Source organism: Rhincodon typus, chromosome 10 (genome assembly GCF_021869965.1).
Source record: "Rhincodon typus isolate 14 chromosome 10, sRhiTyp1.1, whole genome shotgun sequence".
In the NCBI taxonomy this organism is placed as follows: Eukaryota; Metazoa; Chordata; class Chondrichthyes; order Orectolobiformes; family Rhincodontidae; genus Rhincodon; species Rhincodon typus.
In genome coordinates, this window is record NC_063341.1 from 57,385,441 (window position 1) to 57,408,993 (window position 23,553).

A 23,553-nucleotide genomic window follows, 5' to 3' on the forward strand; every position below is an offset into this window, starting at 1 on the left:
CCAGTTCACTGGAGGTGTAAACAATGGCTTGTTCTAAAACAATGTCGTCATTTGCATTTGACCAGGAAATTCCAGTTTGATTGGAACTTGATTGTCCAAGGCCTGGATACATGAATACTCTGCAGTTTGCAAATTGAAGAGTCCAGCTAGATTTAAACTTGGCTTCCTTTTTCTGAGTTTTTATCCCTGCTCATGAAAACATGTCAATAGATCTATAACAATCCTGAAGGTCATGGGTCACCTGACCAAATTCCCTTCTGTTGACTCAGTGAGTGTCCAGTCAGTGAGTGTCCAGTCAGTCAGATCACAGCACTGCCCAAGACATTGCACAAGAACTACCAGGTTTCTAGACAAGGTGTCCAAATACCTAACATTAATCTACAATATCTTGCAATAACACTGTTGGTAAAACTGCAAAAGAGAGAAGAAAATGAAGAAAAATATTCAGTAGTCAATTCTTAAACATTGTACAATTAACTATATACTGTACTGCAGTGGTGATCAAATTATTTACAAGATGACCAAAATGAAGGATCTGAAGAAGAGCCTAGGCCCGAAACGTCAGCTTTCCTGCTCCTCTGATGCTGCTTGGCCTGCTGTGTTCATCCAGCTCTACACCTTGTTATCTTAGAAAGATTTTTTGTTGTGATGGAATATATGATCAATTCTTGAAATTATTAGGGAGACTAATGCTATGATAAAGATGACGCAAATACTGAATTACATATACATATTGCATAGTAACTAGGTAATGCCATGAAACAACAATTAGTGTAATTTGTATTATCATAACAATAATATCTATCATAAGTAAAATGAGTGATTTGTTGTGGTAAAATAAATGTTGTAAATAATGGTGATGTTTTTATTTTAATTAGCTCAATGAACATAAGCATCGCTGGCATGGATAGCATATATTGCTCATTCTAACTTCCCTTGAGAAGGTGGTGATAAACTGCGTACTTCAAGCACCGCAGTCTGTGCAGTTTTGTCACACCCACAATGCTATTCAGATAGAACAAGGATTTCGACCGAGCAATAATGACAAATGGGCATATATATTCAAATGCATTACTTGGGAGATAGCAGTTGCAGTTTGGTGGGTGCTGCCAAAGAACAAGTTGTATCTTGTAGATTGCACGTACTATAGCATGGTGTGTCAGTGTTCAGGTAACAGAGGAGTTCCTATCAAGCAGATTGTTGTAGGAAAAAGGGGAAACATCTCAAGCACGAATTTCTTTGGAAATTCCAAATTTGTTGAGAATTACAGTAAACTGAACTGTGATGACCATTTTGCCTAGTTAAATTGAATTTAGGAAGCGCTAAAAATAATTCTTTTATTTATTCATGATATGAGGACGTTGCTGGCTAGGCCAGCATTTATTGCCCATTCTTAATTGCCCAGAGAATAGTTTAAAAGAGTCAACCACATTGCTGAGGATCTAGAATCACATGTAGGCCAGAACAAGTAAGGATGGCAGATTTCCTTCCCTAATGGACATTAGTGAGCCATATAGGTTTTTCCTGACAATCAACAACTGATTCATGATCAATATTAGACTCTTAACTCCAGATTTTTTTCACTGAATTTAAATTTCACCATCTGCCACAGTGCGATTCAAACCCAGTCCTCACAACATTGCCAGGGTCTTTGGATTAATAGTCAAGCGATTATACCACTACACTGCTGTGCCCCCGAATATAAATTATTATACACTTTATTCCAATTTATGACTTTTGACCAAGTAGTCCTTGAATAAGTCACATTAAATCACATGCTTCTACGCAGTTGGGAAAATGCATCATGGTCAGCGGGGATGGAGCTTGGAAACAGTGGCTGAAGAACTTATTTTGAAAATCATACCACACAAATCAGAGAAAATGACTGATTTTGCTATTAGTTGTTGCATCAATTATCCGTCAAACATGAGCATTCACTGTAATGTGAACATTCCAAGGATGGATGGGGGAGATAAGAGGGCTGTTGATCGTGAACTGTCATTATTATCTCTGAAACTGGCCTCACCTTCAGAACATTGGTCATGTGCAGATTAGCATGGATGTCTTGCTAATTTCACTTCTGTCAGTCAGGGCTTTAATACAGTGGACTCACCCAGCACTGGAAATCCTTCATTATTTCTGAATCAACTAGAATTTCAATATTCCCGCTCCCATAGGAACACTAGAAACCTCACCTATTTCTTCAAACAGGAGTAACTTGAGTTTTATTGACAATGTGAATAACAGAATTTGATGAACAAGTTAACTTCTCCTGCAAAATTGATTTTGTAATTATGAAGTGTTGTTAGATGATTAGTTTGTAATTTTGTGAATAAATCTTCTTCAGAATATTTCAGCTTCTACTTTCATCACATGTGCCTGTCCCAATCTTTAATTTGCCTTGTTTGTGCATTTGTGATCATTTCTTGGTCTTTGATTGCTTGGATAGTCTGATTACATCTTTTCAGCTCCACCTGGGAATGCCCAATACAGAATGCTACAATTAGTTGCAGTATTACTACATTGTGATAGCAGTAAATTCTTACCAGCGATCACTGGAGTGATCGGTGAGACTTATTTTGAAGTCAACAGGGATTGGGCTTGTTATGTCATTGTGACCCAAGTGCTGAGCCACCATGTCAAACCATGTTAAATCAACAATTTGCGTGCACTGCCCAAGCAAGTTGTTACAGTTGCTACTGCTTTTTGAAGGATTTCTTATCACTGCTACAGCATGGGACGAGTAGATTCAAGCATGGACGCCCAAGTTCTGAAAGTTATTTTTTTGATTCACTGTACTAGCAGGCCAATGCTTCAAATTAAAGACAAATAGAAACTGCCTTCAACTTTGTGTTACCTGTGATAGAATCATAGAGGCATACAGCATTGAAACAGACCCTTCGGTCCAACTCGTCCATGCTGACCAAGTTTCCCAAACTAAACTAGTCCCACTTGCCTGTGTTACGAAGTTGGGTATAGTACTTGTGGATTGGAAGGCAGGACGTTAGGATTTGATGTTTGTAAAATGATAGAGGGGAAGAATGTATGGTCCCTTTAAAAGATGATGTGTTTTTTCTAGACTTGGAGATTTTTTTAAAAATGAGCAGATGCACAGAGAGCTCTTGAAATTGAAACATTGTAGCAAAAGGCTGATGGTTAGAAACCCAGGCAGTAGTCTTACTTTGTTAGCAGGGCAATCAGTTTGAATATCAACCAATTAATTTAAATCAGGCACTTAGAGACTAAAAACCAACTAAATTTAAATCTGATGGTCTTGACAACCTAGGGCCAATCCTATTGTAAGAAATTGATAGGTCATCAAGGGAATAAAAAAAAATGGTATTTGAAAATCAGTGGTGAGAGCAACTGTCATCTACTAGAGTTAACAACACATCAGCTCGAAAGAGAAAATTACTGGTTCTCACAGAATTCTCTAACCTCTCAGGAAACCAGCATCTAACTAAAGGTACAGAGGCATTCTTAGCTAATATTCCTGACACAAGAATGTTACGGAGAAAGGCATTCCTGACTGAAGGACAGCGGAGAAGGCAGCGAATATTCTGGAAGATGCATCCTAGCTATAATTTCGAGGCACTAAGTTTTAAGTTTTTTTATATATTAATTTGGTTTATATAAGTAGGACTTGTATCAATTGGAACAGCATACCATTAGAATTTTGTTTTATTCGGGAATAGTTCATGGTTAAGGGGGAAATTGTACAGTTTGTTAACAGTTCAGTTAATTTATTCATGGTTAGAGTTAGATAAATAAATTGTTACTTGTTGATTATAGAGTGAGTAAAAGGAGTTCACTCTGTTTAACCACTCCGTTATAGTATTTTGAGGGTGATTTTTTTTCCCTTTATTCATTCAAGGGATGAGGGCGTCACTGGCCAGGCAGCATTTATTGCCCATCCCTAATTGCCTAGAGGGCAGTTAAGAGTCAATTGTATTGCTGTGAGTCTGGATTCACATATAGGCCAGACTAGGTAAGACTGGCAGTCTCCTTCCCTAAGGGGCATTAGTGAACCAGATGGGTTTTTTTTCCCCAACAATTGGCACAGGATTCACAGTCATCATTAGATTGTTAATTCCAGATATTTAGTGAAATCAAATTCCACCATCTGCCGTGGTGGGATTTGAACTCCAGTCCCCAGAACATTATCTGGTCTCTGGATTAACAGTCCAGCGATAATACCACTAGGCCATCACCTCCCCTCAGGAGGAGGCAACTTAAACCACTTTTCACACTTCTTTTAACACCTGCGTTTCGTCCATAACCCACTAAACCTTTCCTATTAATAGAACTATCCAAATGTCTTTGAAACTGTACTTGCATCTACCACTTCCTCTGGCAGTTCATTCCACATCTGAACCACCCTCTGTGTGAAAAAATTGCCCCTCAGGTCCCTTTTAAATCTTTCTCCTTTCACCTTAAAGATATGCTCCCTAGGGAAAAATACGTTTGCTATTTAACTTATGTACGTCTCTCATGACTTTATAAACTTCTATCAGGTCACCCCTCAATCTCCTACGCTCCAGTCAAAACAATTCAAGCATCTCCTTATACCTCAAATCCTTCATTCCCGGCAACATCCTGGTAAATCTTTTCTGAACCCTCTCCAATTTAATAATATTCTTTCTATAGCAGGGCGACCAGAACTGTACACAGTACTCCAAAAGTAACCTCACCAATGTCCTGTAAAACCTGAACATGATGTCCCAACTCCTTTATTCAATGGTCTGAGCAATGAAGGCAAGCGTGCTAAACGTCTTAACTACCCTGTCTACTTGTTTAAATGAACTATGTACCTGAACCCCTAGGTCTCTCTGTGAGACAAGACTACCCAGGGCCCTATATTAACTATGTAAGTGCTGCCCTTGTTCATTTTAACAAAATGAATTACTTCTCATTTATCCAAATTAATCTCCATTTACCAATGCTCAGCCCATTGGCCCAACTGATCAAGATCCTTTTGCAATTGTAGATAACATTTGAGGGGAAGAAACTTCCAAATCTTCAGAAAATATCTATGCCTTGCTTTTGGAGCAAATATCCAATTTGAAATAGTATTGTTTTTCCTCCATAATAGATTGTGTTCATCTAACCATCCATTCTGGATATCCCAATACACAACCCTCTTTCTGCTCTTGATTTACTATTACATGACAAACTGAAGCCTAGGCACCTTCTGAAGAATGCAGCTGTTTCCTGTATAATAATGTGTTAGAGGCAGTAATGCATTCCTGCTGTCAGTAACTATGAAAATAGTTATTTAGTGATCATTTGAAAGCTGTAAATGACATAATGTAACAATCTGAATCTGGTGGATTGACAAGATAATAAGCCATGAGACCAATTTATGATTAATAGCTGAATACACAAGATCTTGAGAGTTGGAGTGAGGAGTAGTGGACCTATCATTAGGCAGATCTCTACAAAATATCTGATCTCAACTGGTTTATAATTTATGAAAACATTGATCATTAATAATACTAACTGGTAGTAAACTTTTCTTTTCTTGTCATGTAATCTGCAAATTGTCCAAAGGAGGAATGTTGGTCACAGACAAGGGAGCATTATCAAGTGGAACCCAGAGTATACATTCATTCGCGGACAAAAACTGTTAAGTCAGTTTCATCCTCCTCCCATTAGACTAAAATTCCAAGTAAGCTTCAAATTATGAGTTCTTTACACTTGAGAAAATTCAACACTCTGCTGCATAAATCTTAACATGCACCAAGCCCCATTCCACTATTGACCATGTGCTCATAATTTACATTGGCTCCTGGTTAACCAAAGTCCTGATATTAATATTCTCATCCTTGTTTTCAGATCTCTCCATGATCTTGAGCTCCCCTATTCTGTAACCTCCTCCAAACACCCTTCTCCCACTCTCACCACGACCAACATCACCCCCTCCCACATTTCATGACATCTGCATTCTTCTAATTCTGAACTCTTGGGCATTCCTAACTACAATCACTCCATCACTGATGAACAATTGCTTAGGCCCAGGATTGGGAATATTTTTACTACTTAGAGGTAGACTGTAGTGTGTTGGTAATGTCTGATGGATTAATAATGCTATTTGACTAATAATTCTGGGGACATGCAACTGGGGGAGTTAAAATTCACCCAATACATTTAGAAGACAAAGCTAATTCAGTAATGGTGACTATGACAACTATAAATGATTGTTGTAAAAACCCATCTGACTCACTAAGGTCCTTTAGAGAATGAAATCTGCCACCCTTACCTGATCTAGCCTACTTGCAACTACGGACTCACAGTAATGAAACTGACGCTTTACTGTCCTCTGACATAACGTCACATGCCACTCAGTTCAAGGGCAGTTAGGGATGGGCAAAATGCTGGAACTGCCACCAGCAGCCATAGTGTATGAAAGAATAAAAAACACCTTTCTGCCTTGCTTTCCTCTTTTAAGAGTTTAATCTAGGCAAATGTGAGGTGATTCATTTTGGAACGTCAAGTACAGATGGAAATTATACAATGAATGGCAGAACCCTTAGGAGTATTGATATGCAGAGGGATCTGGGTGTGCAGGTCCACAAATCACTGAAGGTGGCAGCACAGGTAGAAGGTCGTAAAATAAAGGCCTATGGCATGCTTGCCTTCATTGGAAAGGTCATTAAGTATGAGGAAAGGCAAGTTACGCTGCAGCTTTATAGAACTTTAGTTGGGCCACACTTGGAATATTGCATACAGTTCTGGTCACTACCCTACCAGAAGGATGTGGATGCTCTGGAGAGGGTACAGAGAAGGTTTACCAGCATATTGCCTGGTATGGGGGATTTTAGCTATGAAGAAAAGTTGGATAGACTGGGTTTGTTTTCACTGAAACGCAGGAAGTTGAGGGGTGACCTGATAGAACTTTATAAGATTGTGAATGGCATGGCTAGAGTGGAAAGTAAAAGGGTGGAAACTACTAGGAGACACAGGTTCAAGGTACCAGGCTGGGGGAGGTTTTTAAAAGAGATGTGCGAGGCATGCTTTGGAACATGCTGCCAGAGGAGGTGGTGGAAGCAGACACAATTGTAGCATTCAACAAACACCTGAACAAATACATGAATAATACATGAATAAGAAGGGAATAAAGGGATATGGATCCTGCAAGTGAAGACAGTTTTAGTACGAAAGGGCAAAATGTGTTGGTGTAGGCTTGGAAAGCTGAAGGGCCTGGCACCGTGCCCCACTGTTCTTTGTTCTTTAAGACATGTTAAATTATGCCCCTTTGTCTGAGCTTTTGATCAAATTGACTTAATATCCCCCATGTTGTTCTTACAAACTACTTTTAATTGTTTCACTGCAGAAAGATGTCATATATATACAAGTTGTTGGTCACAGATTTAATGCCATCGTTTTCAATTAATATCCTGTAAGGTAGCCATCCTGAAATAAAGAAGATTTTCATTTAAATGTTGCTTTTTGTTAACTTTGAACTTAAGTTTGAATTATGCTTAAAAAAAATAGGCTTGATTGTACAGTGACTGAAAGCAGAGAAATCCTCATGGTTGTTGTTTGACAACTACATTAACCAGTTCACTGATTGTCACTGCAATTAATTACCCTCATATGCTGCTATATTATAGAGATTTTGTAAAAATGACAGATCAAATTTAACAATCTACACATTAAAAGAGGAATTTTGGGCTTTTATTGTAAGTAGGTCAGCTATGCTATCCCATTAGCAACTTCTTTTTTCGTTAGGATGGAGAAATGGAGAGAACTGGTAGGAACTTAATTGTTGAAGGACTGGTAGAGGTTACAGATTTCAGACGGGCCAAAATCCTAATAGGATTTATGCATGAGAATCAGAATTTTAAATCAGAGCCTTCAAGGAATTAGGAGAGATAGCATGAACAGCAGATGCTGGAGTCAGAGATAACCCAGTGTGGAGCTGGAGGAGCACAGCAGGCCAGGCAGCATCAAGAGGAGTAGGAAAGTTGACGTTTTGGGTCAGGACCGTTCTTCAGAAACAGGGAGGGGGAAGGGAGCTCAGAAATAAACACAGAGAGAATGGGTGGTGCTGGGGAAGGTAGGTTGGATGGTGATAGGTGAATGCAGGTAGGGAGTGGTGGAGATTGATCAGTGTGATGTGTGGGGCAGACAGGCGTGAGAGAAGATGGACAGGTTATCAGGTCAAGGAGGCAGGGATGAGAGGGAGGGTTGGACGTGGGATAAGACCGGGCATGGGGAGATTTTAAAACTGGTGAATTCTATGTTTAGGCCATCGGGCTGTAGGCTCCTGAGGTGGAATATGAGGTGTTGGTCCTCCAGTTTGCATGGGGTGTCATTGTGGCACTGGAGGAGGCCCAGGATGGACATGTCAGCCAGAGAGTGGGAGGGGGAGTTAACATGGTTGGCGACCGGAAGGAGTTCTCATTTGTCGTGTACGGAGTGGAGGTGCTCTACGAAACAGTCTCACCGTAAGGACAGACATGGTTGGTGAATTAGTGGGATTTAGTGGGCAGTCAGGAAGGTGGTGGACAGGAGGCTGGCCAGGACAGCACTGCAGCAGTCAAATCTCAAGATGACGAAGCCACCATTGAGGGCTTCAGCAACAGGGGTTGAAAATGGAGTAAGGCAATGTTATAGAGTTGCAGGTTGGTGACCTCTATAATGGAGAGAATTGCACAAAGAGGGTACAGTGTGGCTCAATTCAAGACAGTGACCAAAGATAAACAAGCAGTAGGACTGAAAGGGATGGCTTTCACAAACAAAAACAGAAATTGCTGGAGAAACTCAGCAGGTCTGGCAGCATCTGTGGACAGGGTAGCAGAGTCAATGTTATGGATCCTGTGTCCCTTCTTCACAACTGATTGTAGCTAGGAAAAGGCTGTACGTACGTTGAAGACAGGGGATGGGCGAGGGGAAATGGCTTTCTTATCACAGATGCTGCCAGATCTGCTGAGTTTCTCCAGCAATTTCTGGTTTTGTTTCAGATTTCTAGCATCTACAGTTCTTTTTTTTGGGACTGCTTTCACCTTCCCAATTTTTAACAGTAGGAAATAACAGCCATCTAGAACCAGATGACAAACGAGCAGTCTGACAAGGGGAGCAGAAAGGTCATGGAAGGTACAGAGATGTTGAACTGAGTGTTGTCATTGTCAGCCTTACACTTGAAGAGATAAAACTTGGGTAGGGCTTACTAAGATCCTACAGTGTGCTCAGCTCTGCCTTTAATCAGTTGTTTCTGCACATGAGCTGCAATACCTTGATATTTTTAGTGTCCATCAAGGTAGATCGGATTTGCCAGGAGTAAATAGGGGATATCAGTCCTTTTAAGTTCATGATGTCTGGAGTGATAGAACAGGTAGATAATCTTATTATGGACAATGGCTCTGAAAGCGGACATCAGAAAGATGTGTCATCCAAGGCACTCTCTTGATGAAGCAGACCCATGGTCAGTGACCTTGGAAAAGATTCAACGTTACCTAATATCATCCTTTGGTTAGTAATGAAACCTAATTGTAAAAACGCTGTTGTCTATAATGATGGCCCTGAACACCTTGCAATAGACTCCTCTGACTGCTACTGCGATGGAAGATCTCACTCTGATTAGGATGCCAGGTAATGGCAATGCCAGCTCAAATCCCGAAGGAAGGTTCGAATCTGCGAACAGGCAGCTGAAATCTAGAGGTAAAGTGTTCAAAAAAGCAACATAGAATGCCAGAACGTTACTCAAAGCTGGAAGCCAAGTAGATTAAAAATTCAAGTAACAGACATGAATATTGATGCTCTCAGTAAGAGTGAGACCAGAAAAGGAAATGGAAGATAAGAGAGGAAGAACATACAATGGTTTATTCAGAACATGAGGAGCATAAGTATAGGGCTAAATATTAATTTGATTTGGCTAAGTCTAAGTTGTGTTGAGTTTTTTTGGAGGGGTTTCCACCGTGAAGCCTAGTGAAGTTTTTCACCAGCTCTTACCAAACTTGCCATATTAATCACCTACCTCACACCTATGGCACCCATCGTGTTCATTTCTGGCCCTATCTTACCATATGCTGCTACCAGAACAACTCACCATTCAGTGGATGTTCCTTACATTGCTTGCACCTGCAACATCTTCAAAAGTTTGCCGTGCACCAGGACAAGCAATGTCAGTCTGGACCTACCTTCACTGCTCCTGATGTCTGCCCCAGACATGGCAGACAGGATGAAATCAGTGCACAACTTTGCAGGTGGGGATCTAGAGTTCATGTTGGATGCAGGACTTCCTCATCCCCCAGGACCAGCAGTGGAGTCACAACACCAGACCATGCCAGCCTGGTCTGAAGATGCCACCCGGGTCAGTGCAGCCTCAGTTGTCTGGAGGAATGCTCATAAGTGTAGGAAGATAGTTATTAACTGACTCAACTCTGCCAGCAAATACGCGACCATCTTCTCTTCAATGCCTCACACTCACTCCATCTCAATCTCTGCTTCTGTACCCACCTCCCACCAAGGCTCATGCTGTACCACTCTCACTGGTGCATGCAAAATCTTCCCCCTCATTATCACCCACTCAACACCCAACAGCACTAACCCTGCATGTCCTCTGTGCTACCTAATAATTTGGTTCAAAAACCACCCTACCTGTACCAAAATTAACAACTGTGTCACCTTTCATCTCTCTTAATATCTGCCTTTCTCTCATGTCAGAAAGAAAGTGGCCAATAATAGAAGGAAAAGACTCATGACAGGTAATGGACCCACTGGCACTCTTTACGTGGAGAGCACTCTGATTTTGACCCTAGGGGCTAACTGGTCTTTTCCAAGCCCCTGTACTGGTATTGAAAGTTGTTCCTGATTTACTGTGCCAGGACCCTCTGAGCAAACCAACAAGAACTGCAGGTGCTGGAAATAAGGAACAAAAGCAGAAATTGCTGGAAAAACTCAGCAGGTCTGGCAGCATCTGTGGAGAAAAATCAGAGTTAACGTTTTGGCTGTAGTGACCCTTCTTCAGAAGGTTCGTCCTGAGATGCTCGTGCCCAGTGTTCAACATGGAGGTCCTTTGCAGCAAGCAGCGAGTTGAGTTTACCAGGTATCTGTTCTAATTTCCATGTTGAGTTTTCTTGCCACTGCTTAGTGATAAACATGCCAAGCTACTGTCGAAAGTGCAAAAGATGGCGCAAGTTGCCCCTAACATCTAAATTGGCCTTGATAGACCTCTCATCTGATTCAGCCACAAATCTCGCCATAGTCCACATCAGACTCCTATACATTTCTGTCCATAACATTGTTGTTTTGATGGAACAGTAGATTGTTAACTCAATGATTAGCGGCTAGCCAGAAACCAACAAAATCTTTGTTTCAGCCTTTCGAAAAGAATGTGAGCTGGGTTTGATTCCCAATGCAAAATCATTTTAATAGAGACATATAAAGAAGTTTTATTCTAACATCAAAGAAATTCTGAAGTATATCCAGTCAGGGTAAGCAAAAATGTTCATACAATCCCTACAGTGTGAAAGCAGCCATTCGGCCCATCAAGTCCACACCAACCCTCCAAATAGTAAACCACCCAGACCCACACCTCCACTCTATCCCTATAACTCTGCATTTCCCATGGCTAATCCACCTAGCCTGCACATCCCTGGACAATATGGGCAATTTAGCAAGGCAAATGCACCTGACCTGCACATCTTCAGACCGTGGGAGGAAACCAGTGCACCCAGAGGAAACCCACGCAGACACGGGGGGAATGAGCAAACACTACACGGTCACCAGAGGGTGGAACTGAACCCAGGACCCTGGGTTAGCAGCAGAGCTAACCACCATGCCACCCATCATGGGGAGCTGAATGCAATAGCAGAGCAAGAGAAAGGTTTTCAGTCATAGGACAATTTGGCTTAGGTACAAGAAATTCAATATTGATTAAATTTTCTTCAACTAGTTATTTTGTAATAGCAAACATACTTTTTCATCAACCTCAAAGAACACTGCATTGATACAAGAGCTCAACAAATGTCCATGACTAAATCAACTGGATTATGTTATGTGAACCAAAGTTTGAATATTGTATATCCAAGCACTGATATTGAACCTAGTCACAATGCAGATTTAACATTTTTAACAGTAAATCTCAAGAAATGCTCCACTAGCCTATGTACTTTGAAGCCCATCACTGTATACTTCGCATACTTCCAAGTGCTGTGTCATTTGCAAATTTTGAAATAATGTTCTGTATACCTAGGGTCACAGGACCTGAAACATTAAATCTGAATTCTCAAGATTTCCTGGCAGAATTGAAATGTAGTTGTCCAGGTATTCTAGAACTCTTATTTATTCTCTCAATTAATAGAATTAACACAGATTAGCTGATCATTTATCTTTTTTTCAATCAGTCTTGCTGTATACAAATGGACTGCTAATTTTCCTTACACTAGACTGTGATTATACATCTAAAGTCCTATTCTTTGGTTGTGAAATCATAACTCTTGTCACTGTTTGGAAAAACAAATCCACCTCATGTTCTTCTACGGGCAAAATAGTCTATTTAGGGATGGAGGGAGGAGAAGTGAGAAGCTCTGTTTACTTCTATGAAAGCAAAGTACTGCAAATGCTGGAAAAACGCAGCAGGTCGGGTGACATCTGTGTGGAGAGAAAGAGCATTAACATTTCAATACGACTCTACTTCAGAATGGGAGGGGCTAGAAAATTATGATTCTACTGCTTTCAGCAGAGGGGAACAGATGGTGATGGTGGCCAAAGCAAAAGATAAAGAGAGAACTAGTCATAGTAAAGGAGAACTTTAGATGCAGATTAGGTGTTAATGGTAGGTGTAAAACATTTTCTGCTTTGGTGCTTTATAGCTTTTGGGACTCACCATGGAGTTCAACAATTTCAAACTATGAATACTGTCCTCCATTTTGATGTCCTCCCTGTCACTCCTAATCAGGTGTCCTGTTTCCATGGCTTTGCTCTCAGCATAGCTGACCTATTTTCTACTATTCATGTCCACCATTAACACCTATTCTGCATCTATATTATTTCTCCAGTAACAACTGCACTCACTTTATCTTTTGCTCTGGTGACCTTCACCATTTGTTCCACTTGCTCCTCCTTTTTCTTTCTTAGCAGTGTAAAAAAAAAATCATTTTCCTTCCCTATTTAGTTCCAAAGAAGAATCATTTTGCATTTGACCATTAACTCTCTTTTTGTCTCTAAAGATTCTGCCAGACTTGCTGAGTTTCTCCAGCACACTGTTTACTTCTTCTTTCCGCTGCACCTCTACCAGCAGATACAGTAGGATTCCTTACGTACCTCATGAAGAAAGAAATGTAATGCAATGCTAAAATCCCCTTCACAGAATAGAGCAAATACTGCAACTAAGGTCAGTAAATCATGTTATCATCTTTAAAACATCAAATAACTATGATATGCGTGCATTTTGTTACGGTTTCCTCAGATGAGAGCTCTGGCACCTACAATCTCTACTACCCTATTGTAAAGAATAACTGACGAACACTGAAACTTGTTTAAGTTGGACAGGACAAATTCATACTAGATTTTGCCCACTGCTGCTTCATTTTCAAAGCAATGAGCAGTCTGAAATCACTGCTTCAATTTCCTTACTGTTATTAAATCCCACATTCTTGAAGTTCAGACATCTGATTGTTTTCCAAGATTGCAATGACATAAGATGGAGCATATGATAAAACATTTATGATGACATACTTAAAATGAAATTTGCAAGTTTCTAACCAAAAAATGAATAAATTCACTGAATTAAAAATGCTCAGTTAGCATAGCCCACTTAGAAAAAGTGAAATAACAACACAATTGAATCTCTAGCAAAAGAACTAAACACTGACTTTAAAAGGGATAAAGTCTTTATATGGAATTTACCCATCATTTACATTATTGAACAAACATAAGTCTGGTATCCTATCCAAATGACCATTCAGATTTTCTTTTGATAAAGAGAAACCTCAGAAAAGTAACAATAAACAAAAGCTGAAATGTTCAACTTTGTTTTAAATACTTAAAACAATATTTTAATTGCTTAGAAGAAAGAAAGCAACCAATTTTGCAGATGCTTGATGGAGATGTTCTTGATATCCTGTGTGTTTGCATATATAGAAAAGGTGAGTCAATTCTCATCATAAAAGTAATTTGATCATTATGAAAAAGGATTAATTTAATTAAATAATAGTTCATAAAGTTTATCTTACAACCTAGACATTTTTAGCAGCACACTGAAATATGGAACAAGTTGAAGAAGTGCACTTCCTACCTCTGACGTATAAGTTAGCAGGAGCAGAGTAACGTGTTCCAGCGCTGTTAGTTGATACACATTCATATTTGCCCTGGTCAGATTCTTCACTGTTCTCAATTTGCAAGGCTCCTGTACAAAAACACAAACAACTCTGGTTATTTCTGGCACAACGACAAGTTTAAGATACAGAAAATGTCAGAAACGCATGTGGTGGAAAAGGATGTGGTTGTCTTTAAAAGCAAAAAGCAAATACTGCCCCTTTATCTCCAAAGTGTATTGGAATGAAACGAAAACACAAAAAATTTCATCAATAACTTATTGCACCCTTTGACTACTATCTTCAGTTTAAACAAAACTGTTCTTGATCCTACAATGATTTTACTATGGTGTGAGCATGTTTAAATATCAATTTAAAAAGATCATATTCTGTTGAAGTAATCATTAACTGAACTGAGCTTGAAACACTACTCTACTTTCTACATTAACACTTAACCAGCTTCACAATTCCGTACTATGTTGGTTCTTACCCAACTTAATAAACATGCAACAATTTTTGTTAATACAACATTCTCAGTGTTTCACTCCTTATTCTACACTTAAATAGTGTATGCAATGACTAGTACTTCAAACTTTACGTATTGAATCATCAGGAAATTTGTGCAGTTACATAAAATATGAGGACAGTACTATAGTTATTATACTGCTAATGAGGAAGTCTGCATGGTAATGCTTATTCTACATCCAGCAATTGAGAAATTCAGAGTCAACAGTCTGCATTTAATTTATAACTGAATTTTAGGAGCTAGCAATATTATTTTAAGAAAGTCTCAACTAAAGAAACTTTACACTGCTGTGTACTTGAGAAAACTATACTTTTCTGTCTCCCATCATGCTTCACATAATGTACAACAGAAGATTATGAACATTCAGTTTTATTGAAGAATGTAAAATTTTCACAGCGAAAATTTACTAAGGAAAGCATTTTAATTAGATTCAGGTGGCAACAGATTTGCTTTACAGAAAACGGGATGATTTAATCTACACACTACAGGTATAAACAAACTGAAGTACAAAATGCAGGCTTGTTTTACTGAATAGAATGCCTGATTTCTTCCGAAATTTTAAGATAATGTAGCCCAAGAATATAATAAAATAAATACTGACTGTAGACATTGCAATTTGATGAGAACATCAGTCCTCAGGGGTTGATCAACCATTGAATCCACAAAAAGATTTTCATTATAGTTGGTTATATTTCAGATCAACATTATAAGCCTATGACCAAATTATTCTACCCCTAGTGAAAACAATCAATATCTTAGTTTTATTATATTTACAGAGATGAGTTATAGACATTTTATTAGCCCATATAGGTTTTACGGAATATTACCAACTGGCCATACAGGGACAACTCTGAGGATTTGGGAAGTGCAGGATTTATGCCACAAATGAGGAGAAGCTGATCACTCATCAGTTGTGAGAGAGCTACCTCACTAGTAGTTGCAATCTCTCCATTTTAAAATCTCTCTACTGAAATTAAAAATTAATAACTTGCGGAGTATGAACAGATTGATATCGCATTACCCATACACCTATAATAATTCTAAAGCTTGAGAATATCAAGGTATCCTTATCAAAAAGCTAATGTTTTAGTTTAGGATTAGTTTAGCTTTGAAATGCTCATGGAACACCTCAACTGCATCATCGTTTCTCAGGCTGTACTTAAAGACCTGAAAATCAAATCTCGGTTTGTGCTGTCCTGGAAAGAAATTGTCATTTTAGCCTCGTCATGCTTCTTACTTTGAAATGTGAAATAAAATGAAACCAGTTTGTTCCATTTGTTTTGTTAGTAAGGATATTAATATAAAACTATGGCATATAGCACTTTGTTTAAATCCCATATTGGATTTAGACTGATTGCAAGCTCGTTGTGAAAAGTAAATGGGCAAATAATGACAAAGTACCCATTCAAGTACACAGATGACTGTACAAACTCAAAAGATCTCAGCTTTTATGTGCTAACCACTGTCTTTTATGGATGGGAGACAAGTATGTTGTTGGAATTCAGCCCTAATGATTTAATTTATACACAGAAACTGTTAGACAAATAGATGGCTATATTGATGCTTTAGCTCCTATGCAGTAATGCATTTAAGATCAATTGTTGAAGTGAGTGTACACTTCACAAAACGCATAAATGTGGGACTATGAGGCAGGAATTTACCAAGTTTGAATCATAATAAAAATATAATATATTGAAAATTCTACTGATTACATCACAGAAACATACATATTTAGACTATAATGATGTAACAAAAAGGAAACTGCAACTATCAGGGGTCTAATAATATATTGCAACTACAAGATAATCCTAGAAGAAACTTCTGGTAAATCCATCTGACCGTTTGTATTTAGTAAGTCTGAGCTTGTTTGTGGCTCTTTGGGTGCAAATGAGATGTTCTAGCAAGTGTTTTAGAACTGAAACATTGTTTTATTTCATTACAAGAATGAAAAACATGATTCCGTAAGTCCAAAATGGCAGAGCTAGTGACCAACAGAATACTGACAAAAGACATAAAGCTAAGGACTGAAATTTAGCAGGTCAGAGCCAGGTTCAGAAAGAGCTAACAGATAATACTGAAAATAAAGTTCCAAATTGGAGGAGGCTAATTTTGATGGTATTAGACAAGAACTTTCACAAGTTGATTGAGGGCAGCTATTCGCAGGCAAAGGGATGGCTGGAAAGTGGGGGGCCTTCAAAAATGAGATCATGAGAGTCCAAAGACAGTATATTCCTCTTAGTGTGAAGAGCAAGGCTGGTAGATATAGGGAATGGTAGACAACTAGAGAAATTGAGGCTCTGATCAAGAAAAAGAAGGAGACATGTCAGTTTTAGACAGCTGGGATCGTGTGAAACCCTAGAAGAGCACAAGGGCAGTAGGAGTATACTCAAGAGGGAAACCAGGGGTGCAAAAAGGGAACATGCGATAGCTTTGGCAGAGAGGAGGAGGAGAATCAAAACAGATTCTACAAGTACATTAAAGATAAAAGAGTAACTATGGAGAGAATAGGGCTCCTTAAAGATCAACAAGGCCGCTTATGTATGGAACAACAGGAGATGGGTGAGATACTAAACAAGAATTTCACGTCAATGTTTACTGTGGAGAAGGATATGAAGCTAGAGAACTTTGAGAAATAAACAGTGATATTTTAAAAAGTGTCAATTATACAGAGGTGGTGGTGCTGGACATCTTAAAAAGCATGAAGGTGGATAAATCCCTGGGACCTGATTAGGTGTACCCCAGAACGTTGTGGGATTGCTGAGCCCCTTGCTGAGATATTTATATTATCGATAGCCATGGGTGAGGTGCCAGAAGACTGGAGGTTGGCTAACGTGGTGCCATTATTTAAGGAAAGGCCAGGGTACTATACATCAGTGAACATGACAACAATAGTAGGTAAGATGTACAAAGGGATTATGAGGGATAGGATTGACATGTATTTGGAAAGGCCAAAACTGATTAGGGATACTCAACATGGCTTTGTACATGGGAAATTATGTCTCACTATCTTGACAAAGAGGATTGATGAAGGCAGAGTGGTGGACATTGCCTATATGGACTTCAGCAAAGCATTCAAAAAGATTCTGCATGGTAGACTGGTTAGCAAGGTTACATTACATGAAATACAGGACAGCAAGCCATTTGGATACAAAACTGGCTTGAAGGTAGGAGGCAAAGGGTGGTGTTGGAGAGTTGCTTTTTGGACTGGAGGCCTGTGACCAGCGGTGTGTCATACGGATCGATTCTGGGTCCACTGCTTTTTGTCAGTTATATAAATGATTTGGATGTGAATATAGGAGGTATGGTTAGTAAGTCTGCAGATGACACCAACATTGGTGGTGTAGTGGTCAGCAAAGAAGGTTACTTCAGGGTACAACAGGACCTTGAACAGAAGGGCAAATGGGCCAAGGAGTGGCAGATGGAGTTTAATTTAGACAAATGTGAGGTGCTGCATTTTGGTAAGCCAAATCAGGGCAGGACACTTAATGGTAAAGGAAGTGTTGCCGAACAAGAGACCTTGGGGTGCAGGTTCATAGTTCATTTAAAGTGGAGTCATAGGCAGACAGAAGGCATTTGGCATGCTTGCTTTTATTGGTCAGTGCATTGTGTATAGGAGTTAAGAGGTCATATTGTGGTAGTACGGGACATTGGTTAGGCCAGTTTTAGAATACAGTGTTCACTTCTGGCTATAGGAAACTTGAAAGGGTTCAGAAAAGATTTACAAGGATTTTGCCAGGGTTAGAGGGTTTGAGGTATAGGAAGAGGCTAAATAGGCTGGGCTATTTTCCCTGGAATGTCAGAGCCTAAGGAGTGACCTTATAGAGGTTTACACGTTCTTGAGGTGCATGGATACAGTGAAGAGGCAAGGACAGGGGAGTCCAAAACTAGAGGGCATTGGTTTAAGGTGAGAAGTATTTAAAAGGGATCTAAGGGGCAACATTTTCACACAGAGGATGGTGCGTGTGGAGGATGGAATGAGCTGCCAGAGGAAGTAGTGCAGACTGATACAATTACAACATTTGAAAGGCATCTGGCTGGGTACATGAATAGAATGGGTTTAGAGGGATATGGGAGAAATTGGCAAATGGGACTAGATTAATTTAGGTTATCTGGTAGGCATGGACGAGTTGGACCTAAGCGTCTGTTTCCGTGCTGTACATCTCCATGAATCTATATTAAATTTGAATATATTTCAGGCAAGTTACATTTCTAAACCTAAACTCAGATAAAAATATGTACTTACTGCTACAACAACTGAAAGATTTTGAAGGAAGCTGCAGTATTCTGAAGGTAGTGTACTTTATAAATGGCACTTCAGATCAAATTTGGGATCGACCATGATGCCTTAACAAGTAGGTAATTTTTTTGCTGCTGATCCATTCAGTGTAACACTACATTAATGTAAAAATTTTTTGGAGTGTCAAGCATACTTGGAAAAGTTTAAATCACTGCTGAACACCTTCTAGTATACATTTATTGTTAAACTGAAACATGTCTTACTTCCTTGGACATACATAAAACATAATTTATGAGCATAGGCAATGCTGATAAGATCAAAATGAGTAGTCCCACTTAAGCAATCATCAAGGGATACTAAGTGCTGGGTATGGCAGTATTTTCCACCATTAATACCTGTCAACAGAATCAAGCATTCTCAAATTAAAACGTGGAGGCAGTTTAATGCATCACCAAACTACTCCAGTGATAGGTCTGCCTTTTCCAAGTTAGCCATTTGCATCCAAAGTCTGCCAGTTTTGTGCCAGAAAAGAAACTTTTGAGCTGTGAATGAAGCAAACTTGAATTGGGTAAAAAATGTTCAACTCATTTCATTTAGGATCTTGTTTGGCAGTAGAGAAAGGAGGCTTTCTTCCTTTAATTCTGACTTGGACTAAAAATAGCATCCTAAAAGTGAGACAATTGGATATAATTAACAATAACATTAATCCAAAACCCTTCTTATTGCCTTGTTCAGCACAAACAGAAAATAAATAACATGCCAATGTTCAGTATTGTATCTCCTAACTCATTGATTTGATATCGCTGAAGCACCATTAGGTATTTTTGAAACCTAGGTGCATGTGCAGGTAATAACTCATAGAAGTGGACCTGCCCAGGGCTCACTATCAGAAAACACTGGTAACAGAAACTTCCCCACATAAATGAAAAAGGTTCACTGCTTCACTATGCAGCAAAAATCCTGAATATCATTGCATTAGACTAACATTAACGGCTCATTTCTTTTACATATCCCTGTTTAACACAAAATAAGAAGTTTAATATTTTTATTGTCAACTCACACTACCATGTTACATTACATGTGCAATTTCCCACAAAAGAGAAATATTTTCATATCAAATTTCGAGAGAAAATGCTTCTTTCAAAGAAAATAATTTGTTTTTTTTGATCATTCACAAATACAGCCTGCGAAGGGTTACTTTATGAAGATACTGTAACTTCCAAACACAATGTTAGTAACCTCTAGCCATGTCACAAATTGAAATCATCAATCCTAATTTACCTTTTATTGTTACGGGTTTTATAGTTCTATTTAGATTGAAAATAACTTAATTAACAGCACAGAAATAGGCTCGGGCTATTATTGTGACAATTTCATCAGTACAATTATCTCTCAAAAATAATTTTGACTGTACTTAATTTAAATATGATAACATGTAAAGCACATTAATTCCTTCATTAAAATTCAAATGAGAAATATTTTAGTATGATTTAATGAAATGGATGATTTAATTGAAATAACATTTGATTTTATTAAGAAAGTGCAGTCAATGAGTTGAATGGTTCCAGTGCCTAGACTGTTTAATGTCACCAGGAGACAGAGCAGTAGTGTTTGACCCCAGCACATAAATAAAACAATGAATTACAACACCCTCATAGATTACATATTCAGTTTAACCAGTAGCCCCTTGTGGCCGTTGGCAAAGTAAGGGTCACCCTATAATTTAATAAAACTCTGAGCTAAACGTATCTGTGGCCATAAAGTCAATTACAATGTTGTATGCATTTCAAATGTCTGAACAAAATGAGCTACTAACCTATGTGAAGACATGTGAATACTGGAGTGAACTCAATCACTTCAAGCAGCAAGTAAACAAAGACAATCAAAAATAATGATCTATAAGCTGTGTAAATTGGAAGAAGGTGAAATCTGATACAGTTCAAATGTCTAGTTAAATAATGTATTAGAAACAACACATCCTTAAAAAAATCAATAAAGCCCAAGTAACAACGAAGAAGAAACATCTGATGCAGGTTAAAAATAGGGCAGGAGCCCCAGTATGACCCATTAGCTGGGTTGAGGGGGTTAAGAGTTAGGGAATAGGGTAAAAGCAGTAAATGTTACAACATGACATTACAAACATAGGCGCCTTGTCCCACTGTGCTCTCTGAAAGTTATCTACCATCCTTTTTTTTTCAAAATTCTATTTTTCAAAGATTAGTCTGCTTCTTCAGTTAAAACTATTGTGCTTTACCACCATTGGTAGCAGTATATTCTGTGGCCTAATGACCCTCTGCAAAAAGATCTCCTATTTTTTGTTTGACCATAACTAGTTTGTACCTGCTAGTTATCAGTGGAAACAGTTTTGCCATATGTACCGTTACTAAAAATCCTTAATTACTTTGAAAACCTTGATCAAACATTCTCTTAGTGCCCCTGCCTCTTCTAATGAAGACAGCCCTGAATTCTGAGAAGCCTCTTTCCATAAGTGAAAACTCTCATCACCAATTTGGCAATTTTCTTTTGTGTCCCCTCCACTGCCTTGGCATTCCTAGTCACAATATCCTAACTGAGGCCTAATCATTAAATTATACAGGTTTTGCATAGTTCCTTTGCTTTTTGCTTTATGCATCTTATTTGTAAAACGTAGGATCCGATATGTTTCTCTTGAAATGTACATTAACCTTTCCTCTAACTTTTAAAGGTTTTCAAATCCGAATCTTTATCTCTTTACTCCTTTTAAAAATGTACTGGCTAGTGTAAACTTGCTTTGTATTTTCCCTCCAAAATGATTCAATTCACATTTCTGTACATTAAATTTCACTGACTTCTGACTTTTTGGTACTATTCAAATCCCCTGATTCTGCAGTGTTCCTCATAGTTAATCAAACTTACTTATTTACATCTGTAAATTTCATATTTCAACAGATTAAACTACTGCAGAATGCCAATGGATCAGTTTGTATGTTTATTAAAGCAATGGTCCGAACACTGATATTATGGAGCACACCACTGTTTACATCCTTGCAATTTGGAAAAAATCTATCAACCTCCTGCCGTTTATTCAATTTATTATCAAGAATGTTACACTTCCTTTACTACTACATCTTAATTTTGTAAAGAAGCCTACAATAACAGGGAGAAAAATGTAGACAAAAAGGGAACTTGCCAACAGAAATTTTGGAACTGGGATATGAATTCAGGGCTCAAGGAAAGAGATGCTACAATGTGAAAGTATTAGGGCTAACCTGATTGGAAGCTCAACTTGGGATGGTTTCGAACGACATGAATGGGTTGAATTTAAGAACTAAAAGTTGTATGAATCTGGAAAGTAAAAATATATTTATTACTTCTCAGGAGTAAGTTTAATAATTGAGGGAAAGGGAAAGAGGAAAATTTGAACGCATGATATAGGCAATAAGGGCAACATTAAAACCACAGCAATTAAAAAGTAAACACAGAAAGGGATCAGCAAAGGCAGGTGAAACTGCTGGATAATCTATGAGTAGGACTGAAAGAACTTAACTGGAAAGAATCATCAGGAAATTTACAATCTTACAATTCACATTGCCACTTAAAATTTTTCACAACCCCAGTAGATAAAATCAGATTATCATTGGGCTATGAGAATTGCTGGGCAGTTCAGGAGAATTAAAGTGTACAAAAGAAAGGAAGTGTCAAATTTAAAATAATACTATCCATAGGGCGTGATATTAAATCATTCAAAAACTATTCACATACACTGTTAAATCAGGCCAACACATCTCAAATCCAGAAATTAAAACAAACCTATCAGCTTCTCACATAGACAATCTACATTTTGATCGGGTGATTGCCATCAATTAGGAAATGCATTATCACCACTATATTTTTTTAAACTGCTGACTTATTCCTGTTTCTAATTGATTGCAGAAAGCTCCAGGCAAACAACTTCAGAATCTGACGACATTTCAAGTGATATTACCCAAACATTACTGATCCAAATGGCAGGTTATTAAGTGTTGACTCTCTGAAAATAGGCCAAGTAAGTGTAAGAACAATTTTTTCTTAGATTACAAATTTGATTTGTAATGATACTTTGATACAAATTACAGATTTATTTGAGGTGAGAAACGAAGTGGGAAATTAAGATATTTTAATTTCAAAACTTGTGTGTGAAGTCACTTCTCCCAATTCCTGACCACGTATTTTTTGCAATTAGAATGACCACAAACTGTGATATGTAAGTCAAACAAATGAGTATAGCTTGCAACCAGAGTGTGATATTATATTAGCCAATTTGAACACTGATTGTATTGTGCTGGTGTGATCAAGAAAAAGATTTTGCAGCAGTTCTGACAAATACTAACTTTTCTTAAGGGTCAGTGCTCCTGGAGACATTCACTTCCTACACACTAGAACCAGATTCAGGCACAGCTCTAAAATAGAAACACGAGTTCATTAGATTTGATCCAGGTGATCAAGTGGTTCTGACAAATGATCATGTGTGGTCATTTTGTGTTTAAAAAAAGTAGATATAAACACTCTAT

General features: G+C 38.4%; 1 protein-coding gene across 1 annotated transcript in view; it reads right to left on the reverse strand.

The window, feature by feature from the left end:
• ptprfa (protein tyrosine phosphatase receptor type Fa) overlaps positions 1-23,553 on the reverse strand; it is a 490,838-nt gene that overhangs the window by 198,101 nt on the left and 269,184 nt on the right. The window contains exon 6 of the mRNA XM_048601537.1: positions 14,243-14,353. Within this exon, the coding sequence (XP_048457494.1) occupies positions 14,243-14,353 (111 nt within the window). The remainder of the gene's footprint in view (positions 1-14,242; positions 14,354-23,553) is intronic.